Source organism: Taeniopygia guttata, chromosome 10 (genome assembly GCF_048771995.1).
Source record: "Taeniopygia guttata chromosome 10, bTaeGut7.mat, whole genome shotgun sequence".
Classification (NCBI taxonomy): domain Eukaryota; kingdom Metazoa; phylum Chordata; class Aves; order Passeriformes; family Estrildidae; genus Taeniopygia; species Taeniopygia guttata.
This window is the reverse complement of record NC_133035.1, coordinates 473,096-487,550: the sequence shown is the minus strand read 5'-3', so window position 1 is coordinate 487,550 and position 14,455 is coordinate 473,096. Positions and strand designations below refer to the sequence as shown.

General features: G+C 41.7%; 1 protein-coding gene across 3 annotated transcripts in view; it reads left to right on the top strand.

The window, feature by feature from the left end:
• The first annotated feature begins 1,219 nt into the window (after positions 1-1,219).
• TBC1D2B (TBC1 domain family member 2B) overlaps positions 1,220-14,455 on the top strand; it is a 31,624-nt gene continuing 18,388 nt past the window's right edge. For 2 of the 3 annotated variants that reach the window (XM_072933935.1, XM_030281894.4), the window contains exons 1-3: positions 1,220-1,701; positions 8,463-8,616; positions 13,385-13,550. In XM_072933935.1, coding sequence (XP_072790036.1) covers positions 1,387-1,701; positions 8,463-8,616; positions 13,385-13,550 — 635 coding nt within the window. In that variant the 5' untranslated portion in view covers positions 1,220-1,386. Of the gene's footprint in view, positions 2,248-8,462; positions 8,617-13,384; positions 13,551-14,455 lie in introns of all 3 variants that reach the window. The other variant, XM_030281896.4, reaches the window with a different exon arrangement.

Genomic DNA, 14,455 nt, shown 5'->3' with positions numbered 1-14,455 from the left:
TTACTGTCCACATTTACTAAAAGAATCCTAAAAGATTAATTTGCAATGTGTAATCTTTCAGTAGATCCCACTTATGTCATGTGAGTTGAGTGAGGAGGGAACTTCCACACCTCATTTTCTGTAACAAATCACTCATGTTTTCCTGCTAGCAGAACACTGGCTCTCTCCTCACTTGGCACATTTCTTGTCTGTAGGTGACAGACACAGGGAAGGACTTAAGGCATGCTGTAGTTCCTTGTGCCAACATCCAAGTAGAACCCGTGGACAACCATAAAAATACTTAGGTGCATTATATCCTTTATATGCTTTACCATAGAATGAAAATATTTTCTAATGAGACAGTTACTTTTTCATGAGAAATTCATCCAGGCATTTAGAAATGAAGACAGAGTGAGAAGCTCTGGAAAGTTTAGGATTTCTGGGTAAATGGAACTTCCAAACTGTCAAAATTCAGCCAGATGCTATTTCATAAATAGCATTGTACTAATAAAAACACCATAGAACATATCAGCTTTAACAACTATTTTGACAGCAAACCTTCCTTGATGAATTTAAGGATGAGAATGAAAGGCTGTATGTCATTAAACATGGAACAGTCTCCTCCCATTTTTGGATGACTGTGCCACATCAGACTGTTTTCTGTATTACTACCAGAGCATTAGGCATGTTTAAAGGAAACATACATATACTGTGCTACAAACACTCGGATAAATGAAGTTACATCTACCTCCATGTGGTAGCCTGTTGTCCTCACAGTCAAGCTTCGTATGTTAGAAGTTCCTTATTATTATTCCTTATTAATAACACCAGAAGTTCCATAGAGCCCAAAACGTGCTAGGCATTTAAGTGGGAAAAAAAAAAAATTTTTTTTGGCCTGTCGTCATTCAGACCAATCCCTAATCCCTGTAAAATACAGCTTTTTACCTACTAATGTGCCTGCATTTTCCATATATTTTCGCACTCCTTCGGCTGCTGCTGCGATGCCGAGGAGGGATAGTATTCAGGAGACTACATAAGACTACAAGAGAAGGGTTTTAATCTAATCACAGACCAAGATATAATCTGGAAAACTGTATTTGATTTGGTCAGAGAAGTGCTGGAGCCCGGCAGCACGAGAGCACGGGACGGTGCATGCGGAGCGCCTGCCCACGTCAGCAGCGGCGATTTCCTGGGGAAGGGCCGCCCCGAGCCCGCGCTGCGCCGGGCTCGGTGCCGGGAGCGGCGGCGGAGCTGTGCCGAGCGGTGCCGGCGCTGCCCGGGCCGGCGGGGCGGGGCGGGGCGGGGCGGGGCGGGCCCGCACTACAAGTCCCGAGAGGCGGCGGGCGCGGCTCGAGTCGTCCCCGCTCCCCGCGCGGCCCCGGGGCTGCGTCGGCGGCGGGCTCGGCGATGCCGGCGGCGGGCTCGGAGGGGGAGGAGGGTCTGGCTGGGGAGCAGCCCGGCCCCGGAACCCCCAAACTCTGCGGGTACCTGCAGAAGCTGTCGGGCAAGGGGCCCCTGCGCGGCTTCCGCAGCCGCTGGTTCGTGTTCGACCCCCGCCGCTGCTACCTCTACTACTTCAAGGGGCCGCAGGAGCCGCTGCCCCTCGGGCACCTGGACATCGCCTCCGCCTGCTTCAGCTACCACCAGCCCGAGGTCGGCGCTGGGGACGAGCCCGCCGCCTTTGAGGTGCACAGCCCCGGCGGAGCCGTCACCGTTCTCAAGGTAGGCCCGGGGCGGGCGGACCCATCGCCGCTTCTCTCCCGGCCCCGTCCCCGTCCCCGTCCCCATCCCGGTGCCGTCCGTGCCCTCCGCCCGCGGGACCGCCCCGGCCGGCGGGGCTCCTCCGCCGCGTCCGGGCGGGCTGGTGTAGGAAGGAAGGTGCTGCTTCGCAAACGCCGGGGAGATCGGCAGTACCGGGCTGGCCGTAGTTCTGTTAGTTGCGTCTTTCTCCTTTACGATTTCGTGTTTACCGTGCTCCTCTGAGTGGGAGGAAATGCTTCTACTGAGCATGTGCTGAGTGGGTTCTCTGGAATCGTCTGGGCAGAAAAAATTTCCGAAGAAATCTGATGGTTTGGGGTTTTGGAAGTTTAGAGGGAGTGATCGGGTTTCACTTTTGGAGTGTTTATTTTGAAAAGATGATGCGTGGCAGGAGTCTGCGTCTAGGCTGCTTTGGGAGGAAGGAAGAGGAGAGAGAATTGTTTCCTCATAGTGATAAGCAGAGGCTGCTTATCATGTTGTTCAAGGACTCGGATTTTCATAGGACGACAGGTTTGGATTATTTAAGATATCTTTCCTCTATTGTCATGCCTACGAAAAAAAAAAAAAAAAGCCGAACAGGGAAACCATTTTGACTAAGTAAAGAAGAAATAAATTATTCTGAGCACCCATTATTTTTGAATTTTGTTAAGGCAGATTTGTGTCTTTCAAGGAACGTTCTTCTTCACAGAATGTAACTTTTCATGTGAACTGTGTACTTTCCGAGAAACATTCTTAGTATTAGAACATAATCCATTAAGTATTAAGCAGTAGAACTTCCTACTGAATACTGGAAAGTACCTCTTACTGACTTACTTAACAGTGGAGATTTGAGCAGTCATAATACCTGCTGGGGCTGTGGAGCATGATTGTATCAAGCTCTTTGGCATTCTGTCTTGATGAGTATAAATGTCAAAATACAGACTCATTAACATGCTTTACTAGGGAATAATAAATTTATTTACCTAGGAGACTAATACAATAAAAATTTTAACAATATTTGCTTAGGTAAGAGCAGTGTAGTCAGTTCCATGTAAAAATTACCTTTGTATAGTTGTAAAAGATTCTACTGCTTTCAGCAAATCTGCTTTTATAGCCCAAGTGTTTGTGTTATGAACATTAAAACTGCAGGCTTGGTTTAAGCTTTGCTTTCAATAGTTTGAGGATGTCTTGTTTTAATTAGCATCGAGTGATTTGTGATTTCACATAGGGATCTTCAGAAAAATTTTGTGTTGAGGGTGCTTTTTGAATAGGAGGGGTTTTATTGAGAAACACAGGATTTGTGATAAAGATTGCAGTGTGAAATGCTATGTGCTGTGTTTGACTGTCAGGCAGTACTTTGGCAGCAGCCTTGGGTGTCTTCTGCAGTCATGAAGACACAAATCGTCCTCAACATGATGTACAAATGTAAGGCATGGGGGATTTCTTTTTCATATTTTCTTTTTTCATATTTTTTCATCTGTGATGTTGCTACTCTGCCCATATTTTATGTGGTAATTTTTTTCTGGTGCTCTCTAGGAACGAACATGTATAGATTGGAACTTTCTTTATGTTTCCCTTATGAGGATTAAGAAATGGTGCCAGTTAAGAAAGTCAAATTAATTTCTGCAATTAGCAGAAAAAGATCATTTTGTGTTGTGATGTCCTAAAGCAGCCAAGTGGTTGTCCGTAAAAATGTTACGCTGTAGGTATTTAAATAGTAAAGAAGGAGTTAACAAAAATCTTAAGGGATATTGCAGGACCAACAAGTGTTTTGTGGCCATGTCATTCACTGAGGAATAAGGTTTTTGCAGCTGAAATTAATTTTCTTATGTCCAGCATGATAGTTCTTCAAGAACTTTAAAAGCATCCTTCAGCTAACTTAGGGAGAATTGCAAATTAATTCAAGATGGTAAATGAAAAAACTGAAACAACGCAACTCCTCTCCCTCCCACTCCAATCCAGCCCCTGTTAAAAACAAATGTAATTTTCTATCAAGAAAACATTATATGCAGAGCACAAGGAATAAAGTCAAATGTATTCTTCAGCCTGTCATTCACATGCTTTGTTTTCCTCAATTTGCTGCTTGTTCAAAATTTCCACATCTTGTGATGTGGCCTTTTCTGTTCAGTGTTATAGATTGAGAAGAACAATAAAAAATAAACTACTGGAATTCCAGATTGAAATGATGATGCTCTTGAGGAATGCATTATTTCTTATCATGCCTGAGTTTCTTGTTGCCTGAGTTTCTTGTTAGTGTAATGATTGCATCATCTTGAATGCTCAGCCTTTTGTCAGGTGATGGGAGCTGAGAACTCTGATGTACTCTAGCTTTGTTTCCCAGATAAGAATTTTGGAAAAAATATACTGCAGCCTTTACAGTAAATAAAGCAAAATGTTCATATTTTAGAGCTATAGATAACCAGCCTGTCACTTGTGTAGTTGTGGTTTTTCTGTACATTTCCAAAAGCTGCAATAGAGCAGAAGAAGCTAAGTGTGTGTAAAAAATCTTTTCAATTTAAATGTATATAACAGATACCATCCCTTTAGGTAAAGGAGCGCAGAAAATTGTGTACTTTATGAATTATGGGTAAATTATGTTTGAGGATATTTTCATGGAAAGGCATGCAAATACTGATCCTGCAAATACATGCTGTAACAGAATGGTGCTAATACTATCAAATGAACATTTGGCCGTGTTTGCACAGCAAGGCCGTGCATTAAGGGGGGAGATAATTAACATTAAGATAAAGAACAAAGGCAGCATTTCTCATTTATTTTTAAAACAGTGTCTTGCAGTGATACATTTTGCTTGCTTTGGAAACAAAGGAACTCTGGCCAGTGATGCTGGACTGTGTGTCTGGTCACTTATGTGTGGGTAACTTCTCTGTGAATAGTGGTCAAATGGGAGGGAAATTGCACAGAGCTGTGAAAGAAAAAAAAAAAATTCTGGGGTATTGGTCAAGTGTAAACATTCCAGACGCTGCAGATTTCAGGGCCCTGATGTTTGAAAGTATTGGACACCAAACTTGCTGAACTGAGAGTGGCTTAGGAGTGGATGCTGTAATTTGTCAGTGATCTTGAAGGATGCAGCAGTGATCAGTGATGTTGAGCTTGAACAGTTTTGCTGCAGGGCCTGACACAGCAGAGGAGGGAGCTCAGCACTGAGGGTGGTTTGTTGTCTGAGCTGATGGTTTTTGCTCAAAACTTTGCTGGCTAGTGGTTACAGTGCTTTAATTAAAAGTTGGGCTGCCCTCCAGAAGAAGCAATCTGGCTCCAGATTTGCTGTTTGAGCATAGCAGAAATAGTAAATCTTAAGAAATGCAAACTATCTGGTGATGTTCCCTTTTCACAGAGTAGCTTGAGGGTGAGTTTGTGTTCAGAAACGTAGCAAGAATTTTCATGAGATTTCTCAAAATATGAGGTCTTCTTGTTGCATTTCTTTGGCCTCTTCCTTTTGAAGTATTTAACGTTGACAGAAGTGTTCCACCAGCATGTCCAGATAGAGGATGGCAGTGCATGGATGTTTTCCTCAAATAATTCTTCTGTTTGTGTCATGTCTGCATCAGGAGGGGACAGTTCTACATCATTCTTAGTGGAAGAATTTAGGGGAATATTTAAAATTAAATTATAGAAATTTTCCATTGTTTATGTTGAGAACTACATGGTACTGTATGGCTCTTCACTTAAGAGTGTCTTTTACCCCTACTGTTGCCTGTAAGTTTGCAGCAGTACACTTACAGTAATTCCTTATTTCACACCAGTTAGGTGATATTCATGGTAATTTTTCTTCTTACAGAAATACATCCATTAAAATGTGACTGCCTGGCTCTGCTGTAAGAAAGCACCTTGGCAATACCTTAGTGGCTGTAAGGATTTTTTTGTGAAATTGAGTACTACTCTGCTTAATTCAATGTTTTGGCTCTCATGGTGGGCAGTAGCCAAATACTAGTAAAAGTCATGGGAAATGGGCAAGCATGGAAGTGTTCCTTTCTTTGACAGACAAAGCGAATTTAAAAATATGTTTCCAAATTTGTGCTCCTTATGACTGGGGAAGAGGAAGACTTAAATATTCTGTGTGTGGTTTGTGGTTTTGTTTTGATTTTTTTTTTTAATAAAAGTCTATTTCAAACAACAGCTTCAGGGATTAATTTTGTTGAAACAAAACTAATTTTTTTCAGAGATTTTTTAGGATACTCTTTTAATTGTAAATAACTGAGATGCCTGTAATAAACTCAGCCAAAACTGTTCAAAGGGAGATGAAGACTCCTGAAGAGGAGGACCGTGTATGGGAGGAAAGGAAGGCAAGGTAACAGCAGGCTGGGAGCGGCAGGAGGGCACGGAGTAATTCTTGGGCAAATTACTTAAAGCAGGGACGTGAGAACCTTGTCCTGCTTTGCCCTGCCACTTTCTGCTGGAGGGTGGTCACTGCTTCACTTGTTACAGACTGCCTGGCCCTGTGTGTAACAACATTCATTGCCTGGGAGCTGAGGGTGCGTCCATGCAGCTCAGTACAGAACAAGTGGGGCTGGGAATTGAAAAGCAGCAAGAGCAGCTCCAATAACATTGAATCACTGTTCTCTGAAGGTGATTGGAGAGATGGTAGTGGGACAAATTGTGAGAAAGCTTCATGAAGTTCAAGAAGTCGTGGGCAGAAGCTAATTGTAGGTATAACTTAGATTGTCTGAGGTGGATTGCCTCATTAGCTGTGTTGTGGTAGCAAAGAGAACCACGTAAGTACTGCATCCTGTGTTAGGGGAAGCTCTTTGAATTCTTGGTGGTTTTTTTGCTAGAGAACAGTAAAACATTGCCTTACATGGCCTGTGAGCAAGTGTCTCTAAAGGAAGTATAAGCTCTCAAGTTTACCAGAAGTGAAGACTTGCCATTGACTAAAGCTCCAAAGGAAGTGCTTCACTGCTACAAATAGAAGGGGAGATGTTTACTCCTGGCAAGAAGTGACTGTAGTCTGTAGACATAAAAACCTGCTCCTTTGGTGGTCATTCCAAAATTGCCAGAGGTGGCTGTGGGGATTGGCATTTCCCAAAGTCCAGTTCTTTGACCTTCTGAACTATTCTTTACCCTATGTATTTTTTTTATGAGGGAAATAGTTTTCTCTGGTTTCCTGTGAGTAAACAAGAAAGACTATATGAAGCTGATTTCCGTTTCAGATTAGAAGTATCTTGGTTACATATCTTTCTTACCAACTGACTCTGCAGTGTCCTCATGTGTCACTTGTTTGTTTCACTTCTTGATTTATGAATTTTTATTTGATTTATATATCTTGTGTCTTGCCATGTGCATAATGTACTGAAAGGAGCTGGAGCAGCAGCTCCAGGAATAACTGAGGTTTTCTGCTTAATTTCCTTGAATGGTGCTTTGGAGCCATTTGCTGTAGGGTGTCATGGATGTTAAAGCTCGTACGGGTACAAAGAGCCAAAAGGTAAAATAAAAATCCATCTCTCTCATGGTAAAACTGAGACTGCAAATTGCTGAACCAGAGAGAGCACCCTAGGGAAGCATCAATTTTTGTTTGCTGTACTGTTTGTGCTTTGTCTTGTCATTAGCTGTTGAGGCCAAAATATAATAGCCAATAAATCTTCAATTTTACTAGACCAGAAGTGTTCTTATGTGAAAAATGTAGACAATTCTGTGCCATTGATGTGCTTTATGCAGCACTTACTGTGTGCCTTTGTAAGGACGTGTGTTGTTTGTTGCTCTCTATTCTTTTGCAGCTGTGCCTTGCACAGGTGCCCTCTTAATTTTTGAGGAACAGAACAAAAAACTCTTTGAAATTAGGTTGTCTTTAAAGAATAAAGCTAGTCATCTTTTCCACTGATAATGCCATCATGCACTTTGGGAGAAGGTAGGAGAAAGGTTGGCTAAAAGATAAGCACTCTATGTGCTAACAAGCCAAAGGAATTAGGGGGGTATCTTCTCATCAGTGTTAATATTTCTGTTCCTGAACAGTCCATGTTACCAGGTCAGGTGCTTGTCCTAGTCTGGCAACTGGGGATGTATGTTGAAATAACAGTAACTTTTCCATGAGAGCACTTGCAGTGTCAGATACCTTCACTTGTCTCTTCTTAGTATTTGTATATTGTCTTTTGACGTACTTTGAAATGACTTAGAGCTCTGATTCAAGGTATGATTGAATTCTTCCTCACTTATTGCCCACATATTTGACTATAGTTTTGTAGGTTAGGCATTAATGTTGGATTTGGGTTTTTTTTTGTTTTAAATATGATTTTTCTATAGAAGCTAGTTCGCTCACGGGATCATCAGGAAATACAGTATGTAGCTTTAGTCATTAAAGTAAGAGGCATTGCAATGCATTATCCACTTGTTGGTTTCTGCTGGTAAGAAAGCAACTTAAAAGAAAATGGGAATCTTCCCGAACGTGTATGGGATTTTTTCCAATAATATAAATCTGTAGTTATATGTTCGAACAGTGCTTTGTGTGTAAAATATAAGATGCTGCTGCATTTTCTAAAGTTTGAGTGTAAAACTGAAGAAAAGGAAGGCATGAGACTACTTCTAATGAGAAATTCTGGCATGAAAGTCATGGATGTGCATGTGACCACAAGGTGCACCTGGTGCATTGTGGTTATTTCTTTAAAATCATACTGATTTTGAGTGGTGGTACCTTGGTGATCTGCTGATTATCTGTGTTGGATTTATTTTTGCACTTGGAATTACTATGTTCATGTACCAAAGGCATGCAGAGATCTCACCAGCTCTGGTTCCTGCAGGCTGCGACTCGGCAGGACATGACCTACTGGCTTCAGGAGCTGCAGCAGAGGAGGTGGGAATACTGCAACAACCTGGATGTGGCGAAACGGGACAGCCGGACTTCCCCCACACCCAGTGACTTTTCCAAAGGTCTTGTTGCCAAAGACAACTCTGGTACGTTGGAAACTTGAGTGAGAACAGCACGCATGGCTCTCTTCAATGTCAGTTCATCAATACAAGGTGTTGCACTGGGGTAGAGAACAGCCTTAAGAGAGCTTTTTCACATCTGTTTATCAAGTAACTCTATGTAAACTTTGCATATGCTGCAATATTTAACATAAATGTAATTTTATATGTGTTTTTGTATCCTTTACAAAATCTGTTGATTTCTTGAAAAACAGATTTTTTGAAAGGAAGTGAAATTGAGTAGTCTCACGACTAGGTTTCATTAAGCTCAGGTAAGTTGTCTTTTAGTGGTTGCAACATCTTAAAAAGTTAGTATGGTAAATATCCGGAGATATAAACTCCAGTTTTTAATGGAACAGGTATATTTTGCATTCTGAATGGCCATGCTTTTTTCCTGAAAAGGTATGGTGTGATGGATCTATCTGACTGCCATAGAAATGCAGTGCCTTCAAAATTGAAAGACAGCTTGCACTGATAATACGTGAGTGAAATTCAGTCTCTGAAATACCTTTAAGCAAGAAAAATATAATTCTGCACTAGTGTGAGAGTTAAAGAAATGTCTGCGCATTATACAGAGTTATTCTGCATTTTTTACTACATTGCACAGGCACTTGTGAATTGTTTTATTCCTCAGTCCCTACAGAAATGGATTCCTTGCTGATTTCTGTTATCAGTAAACAAGACTGAGTGAAACCCAGTTCTGTGCCAGGTTAGGCATTAGTAAGACTCTCCTGGGTTTAAGCAGTCTTGAGGTCAGACATGTTTCATCAACAGATGTCACATTTGGTTGATGTCACTTTGCTCCTGCTTTAACCCATCAGTGTTGAGCTGTTGTTGTCACACCTTGTCCCCTCCTGAGGTTTAGGTTCTGTTGCAGTCTTGCCCTCTAACCTGTTCTCTGCTTTGGGAGAATGTGCTACTTGTGGCTGTTTGCACAACACAGTGAGCAAGCATGTGTTTGCTGGGGGCTCAGCTGGGCCTTTCAGCCACTGCAGGCAGCTCCTGCTGGGAGCAGAGTGTAGCCCTTGAGCTGGTGCAGAGCTGGCCCTGCCAAGTGCTAGTGCAGGGTCTGCAGGCAGCAGCAATCAGCCTCTTCTCCAGATCAGTTTTTTGGCCAGTGTAGTTTCCAGAAGTGGTTTACTGTAGGGACAGATGAGTGGCAGGATTAGATCAAGACAATTACTGGGAATGCCAGGTAGGATGGCTTGAGACCCCATTTTTTGGCAGCAGCCAGTCTGGGTAGCAGCTTGTCAAACCATGTGCTCCAGAGCACATGTACTGGTGGGCAAAAATCTAAGTGTTGCAAAAGGGAACAGGCTTTGGCTCTTTAGCCCTTTATCTTTCTGCCTTCAGCCTCTTGTTCTCTGCTGCACAGGCTCCCTTTTTTTGTTGCGTTTAACTGACCCTGTGCTGAGTAGGTTGAGTTCATATGTTAGCCAGAAAGGAGCACTTTTTTTTCATTCTGCTAGACTGATGAGGGGAATATGTTCAGTGTGCAATCAGGTGATTGCACAACTGGTGGACAGGAGGGAACAAGGCACAGTGACCAAATACAGGAAGGCAGAGTAAAGCAGCAGAGAGGCTTGCCCTTTTGGCAGCAGAGTGTTGGATCACATCAACTGCAATATGTAACTTAGCCACAGAATTTGTTCTCTCAGTGCTTGGGTACAATGTGAAATGAGCCTCTGTCACTGTAGCGTGTGCAGATGCTGTTCCCTCACACCTGTTTTGTATCACATCCAGTCATTTCATCACTGATCTGGTATTTTTCTGTAAGTCAATGGGGGCTTCCTGGATGAGCCAGCTGAACCTCTTCATGTGATTTTTTTTTTTTTGTAATTGTTGTTATATTCAGGACAAGGAATGTCAACATAATGTGCATGGGCTGAGTAGGCCCATCCCTTTCAGGGGTGGCCTTCAGTTAAACTGCATTATGTAGAATTTGGAGCTGCATGTAGAGTATCTCGTTTTCTAGGACAAATCACAGTGATAACTCTTACCATCAACTGAATTATTTAAGTAGGGATTCCTTTTGGAGAGAAAGCAAATAGCCAGAATGATTGATGCTTGTTCCTTCTTTTTAATCAAGTACTCCAGGAGTTTCTTCTAGGGTTAGGGGATTCTGTAAGGCTCTGGTTTCATGTTGATGACTAAGATATGTGTCTTGTGGCTTTTAAAATTTTTTCTTGAAGAATTGAATGTGCATGCAGTGTGCTTTATACTGGAGCATAGAATTGGTTTATTTTGCTAGTGCTTGAGTACAGATGCTATCACTAATGTTTTAAATGGGGAAGTAATCTGTTTTCAGTCCAAACCCAGAACTGCTTACTTGCCTTGCCTGTCTGTCCTCCCCTGTCCTCTCCACTCCCAGTTCAGAAATCTGGACTAACTGGGGCATACATGGAGCTAGATACTGCTTTGTGGATCAGCTGTGAAAGGTTTCTAAGATCATCAATGTGTAGTGAAAAATACTTCAAAGCATTTTTCAGAGAGGGATGTGGGAAATTGAATATGAACAATAATTACACTGTAGGATTTGTCATGGAGGCGCCTTACTACCATGAAGGTAAAATAATTAATTTATTCTTTATACTATGTTGGATTATTACTTTTTCTTGAAATCGATTGAATGTTAATGTAGTTTCTATAATTTCAGTTCTTAATTTGCATTAATAAAACATGAAGTGCCATGCATTTATAAAATTGTTGTGTTTTGAAATAAGTTCCAAAACAAGATTCTTTTTTTTTTTTACTTGGAGGTTGCACAAGTAGCCACTATCATTAGTTGTGCTTTGTGTGCTATGCAGTCAATGCTTCTAACAAAGCTTCTGGCTGGTGTGAGCAGCCTCAGGGTGCCACATTCAGACAATTGGCATGTCTGGGAGGGGAGATGTATTTATTGGGAATTAAGCTCTTGAGCAATTCCTTTACCTGTCCTCTAAAAGGACTTTGCAGAATCAAACAGCTAGAAGATGAAACAAGCTGTAAGTGTAAAGGCAGAATGTTAGTGTTCCACCCTGGCTTTGAGTACCCATAAGTTTTTGGTCTGTGTGTTGTGGATTGGGTTTTCTTTTTCCTTTTTTTTTTTTTTTTTTTTTTCTTTTTCCTTTGGGATGGTTGTTTTTTTTGGTTTGTTTTTTTTTTTTTTGGGGGGGGGTGTCAGAGTTTGGTTCTGTTTTTAATTATAATTTTGTAGTTAAAATCTACTTATTATCTTTCCTTTTCATTAGACAGTAAATATAATCACATGTTCAGTTTTATCTAAGCTATTTTAGCTGAACTGTGCTCAGTTCAAACAGCTGCAGTGCAAAAAAACTTGGAATTCCCTTTGGCTGATAAAGCCCTGAAGTATCTGTTCATAAAAATCAAGGCAGTGTAATTTGTACCTCTATTTGAAACATGACATGATACATTTCTGTGTCAGATACCATTTTTCAAGGGTTTGAGAGATTCCTAGTGTCAGAGATTTTTAATATTTCATATTCTTTATCACAGAATGTTCTTTCTACTTCTAATCTTTGATACTTGATAAAAGTAACCCTTTGCTGAGGAATTGGAGGATACGGTTTGCTTAAAGATGGGCTCGCTGCTGGTGCCAAGCAATTGTCAGAACAAAGGCTGAAAGACTCAGCAGTGATAAAAGAGGGCATCATAATTTCCTAGGGTTTAAGTAAGAGTCCATCCAATATGTTACTTTCTAATATTAATGTTGAATCAAGTCTGAGAGTGTCAAAAAATCTTTCATCCACTTCAGTACTTTATGAATTATATCAAGAAGCACCTGAAAATTACATTTGGGTTTGTTTAATTTGCCATTTCAGAGGGCTTGTAGAAGGCTGTAAACTGCTTTATGCTTCTCTCTAATGCTTTTTGGTATTCACAGTGTATTCTGGATTTTTTTCCTCCATCTGCCTGCTGGAGGGAGAAGGCAGCTCTCCACACTAATGGAAACACTGAGGTAGCACAGCCAGTGTAGGTTGTGCAGTCTTTGTTTGCCAGGGTGGTGTGTTAGAGCCCTGGTGTGCTGGCTGGGTCAGCCGGGCTCCTCTGGCTGTTGTGAGCTGGGGCTCAGGGTTGGGCGGGTTTCTGGAGCCGTTGGGATCGGTGGGGTTTGCTGGGGTGTGCAGGACTGTGCTGCAGCTCTGCATGGCCTGACCTGGCGCCCCCACTTGCTCCAGCGCACAGGAGATTAGGCTGGGGTAGGTTGAGGAGGAGCTGCATTCAGGAATCCTCACTGGTGCAGGAAGTGTCTGATGTCCTACAGAGCTGTGCCAGCATTCTTGGCACTGGCAGTGCCCAGCCTGGCCTGGCACAAGACTGCCTCAGGTTTGTAAAGGTCACTGACTTGCAGCAGCACTGTCACTTTCAGGATGAATAACTTACAGGATGAAGCCACCCTGAAAGCTGGGTCAGTGCTTGTGTTTTTGTGACACTGTTCTGAACTTAGTTCTGATTGGCTATTTTGTTGATCACTCCTGAAATAATGCTTTGTAAGCATCACACGGGTCTGTTATCAGAAGTTTGTGGCTGCAGTGAGATCTTACTGAGAAGTTTGCTATTTATAAGGTTCATTTGAACTGAATGTTTTATAAAGTCATGTTGCAATTTCAAGTAAAACCTGAACAACAGCACTGACAGACTTAGCAGTCTATGACCTTACATAACCAATATTATTTTACTTATTGAAGGTTATGGTTTTTTTTCTTTCTCCTCTTTTTGTTTTCCTTTTTTTTTTTTTTTTTTTAATTTAATATAGATTTCAGCATCCTAAGTCAAAATGCTTCAGCAGAGAGAGCTAGAAATATTCTAGCTGTGGAGACTTCTCCTACAGATCTGGTGGGGGAACAAGCAGCTTCTCAGCCTGCACCAGTCCAAGCAAGTGCCATCAATTTCTCACTTAAACAATGGAGTACTGAGATCAAGTAAGTTGTGAACCTGGGAGAAAGAGTTACCATGAGATTGGTAGTTCCTGACCAAGACTATTTCCTACATCAGTATGTGGTCAGTGAAGCTTCTTAGAATGATGGGAGGTGATGGGGTGGATTTATTTGTTGTATTGTATCTCTTCAAGTAAACAGTTACTTTATCTGTTGTTTGAAGATTTAAGAGAACATTATTGTGTAGCATTACTGATATCTGAAAGGGAGACTCGGTCTTGTACAAGTTTTGTACAGCACTTCGAGTGATGGCATTGCTCTCTGAACCCCAGTGGTTGTTGAGACTGAGTTGTGTTGTCAGCCACTGCTGCTTTTTCATGGAGCTGTCAATTCCCAGCATTGTAGTAGTCATTGTACTGAGTGCATAGGAACTATTTTTAGTGATGAAAATCAGACCAATATAAATCCTTATTTTTTATTTCTTCTTAAAAGAAGTGAAAACACAGGACACAGATTTGAAGTGGATGTAGTTCAAATTCCTGAGCAAAAATGTGGCAGACCCCTTCTGAACAACATCAAAACCCCTCACTCACAATTAATTTACTCTTCAGTACTAATTGCTTTAAAGAAAGCAGTCCCATTGGTTTTCTGCTCTCCTGTTGGGCTTCTTTCTAAAGAATTTTGTGGTTTGTTTTGCCCACATAGATGGATTTTCTACTTCTGCTTGAAGCATGTTACAGTGCTAATGCAAAGCAGCTCACAAAGCACAGCTGTAGCTTTGGTTAACCAGACCATGTCCTTCTTGAGCTGGGAGGAAAATGTTCATTTTCATCAGCAGTGTGAAGTTAAACAAATCCCTTTTAAAGCTTTCTGGTTTAGTGCGGAGATCCAAGAGGTTACCAGATGGTGTTGATTTTGACTCTTTTTCTGGCTGTGGGTTTGAGTTTTTT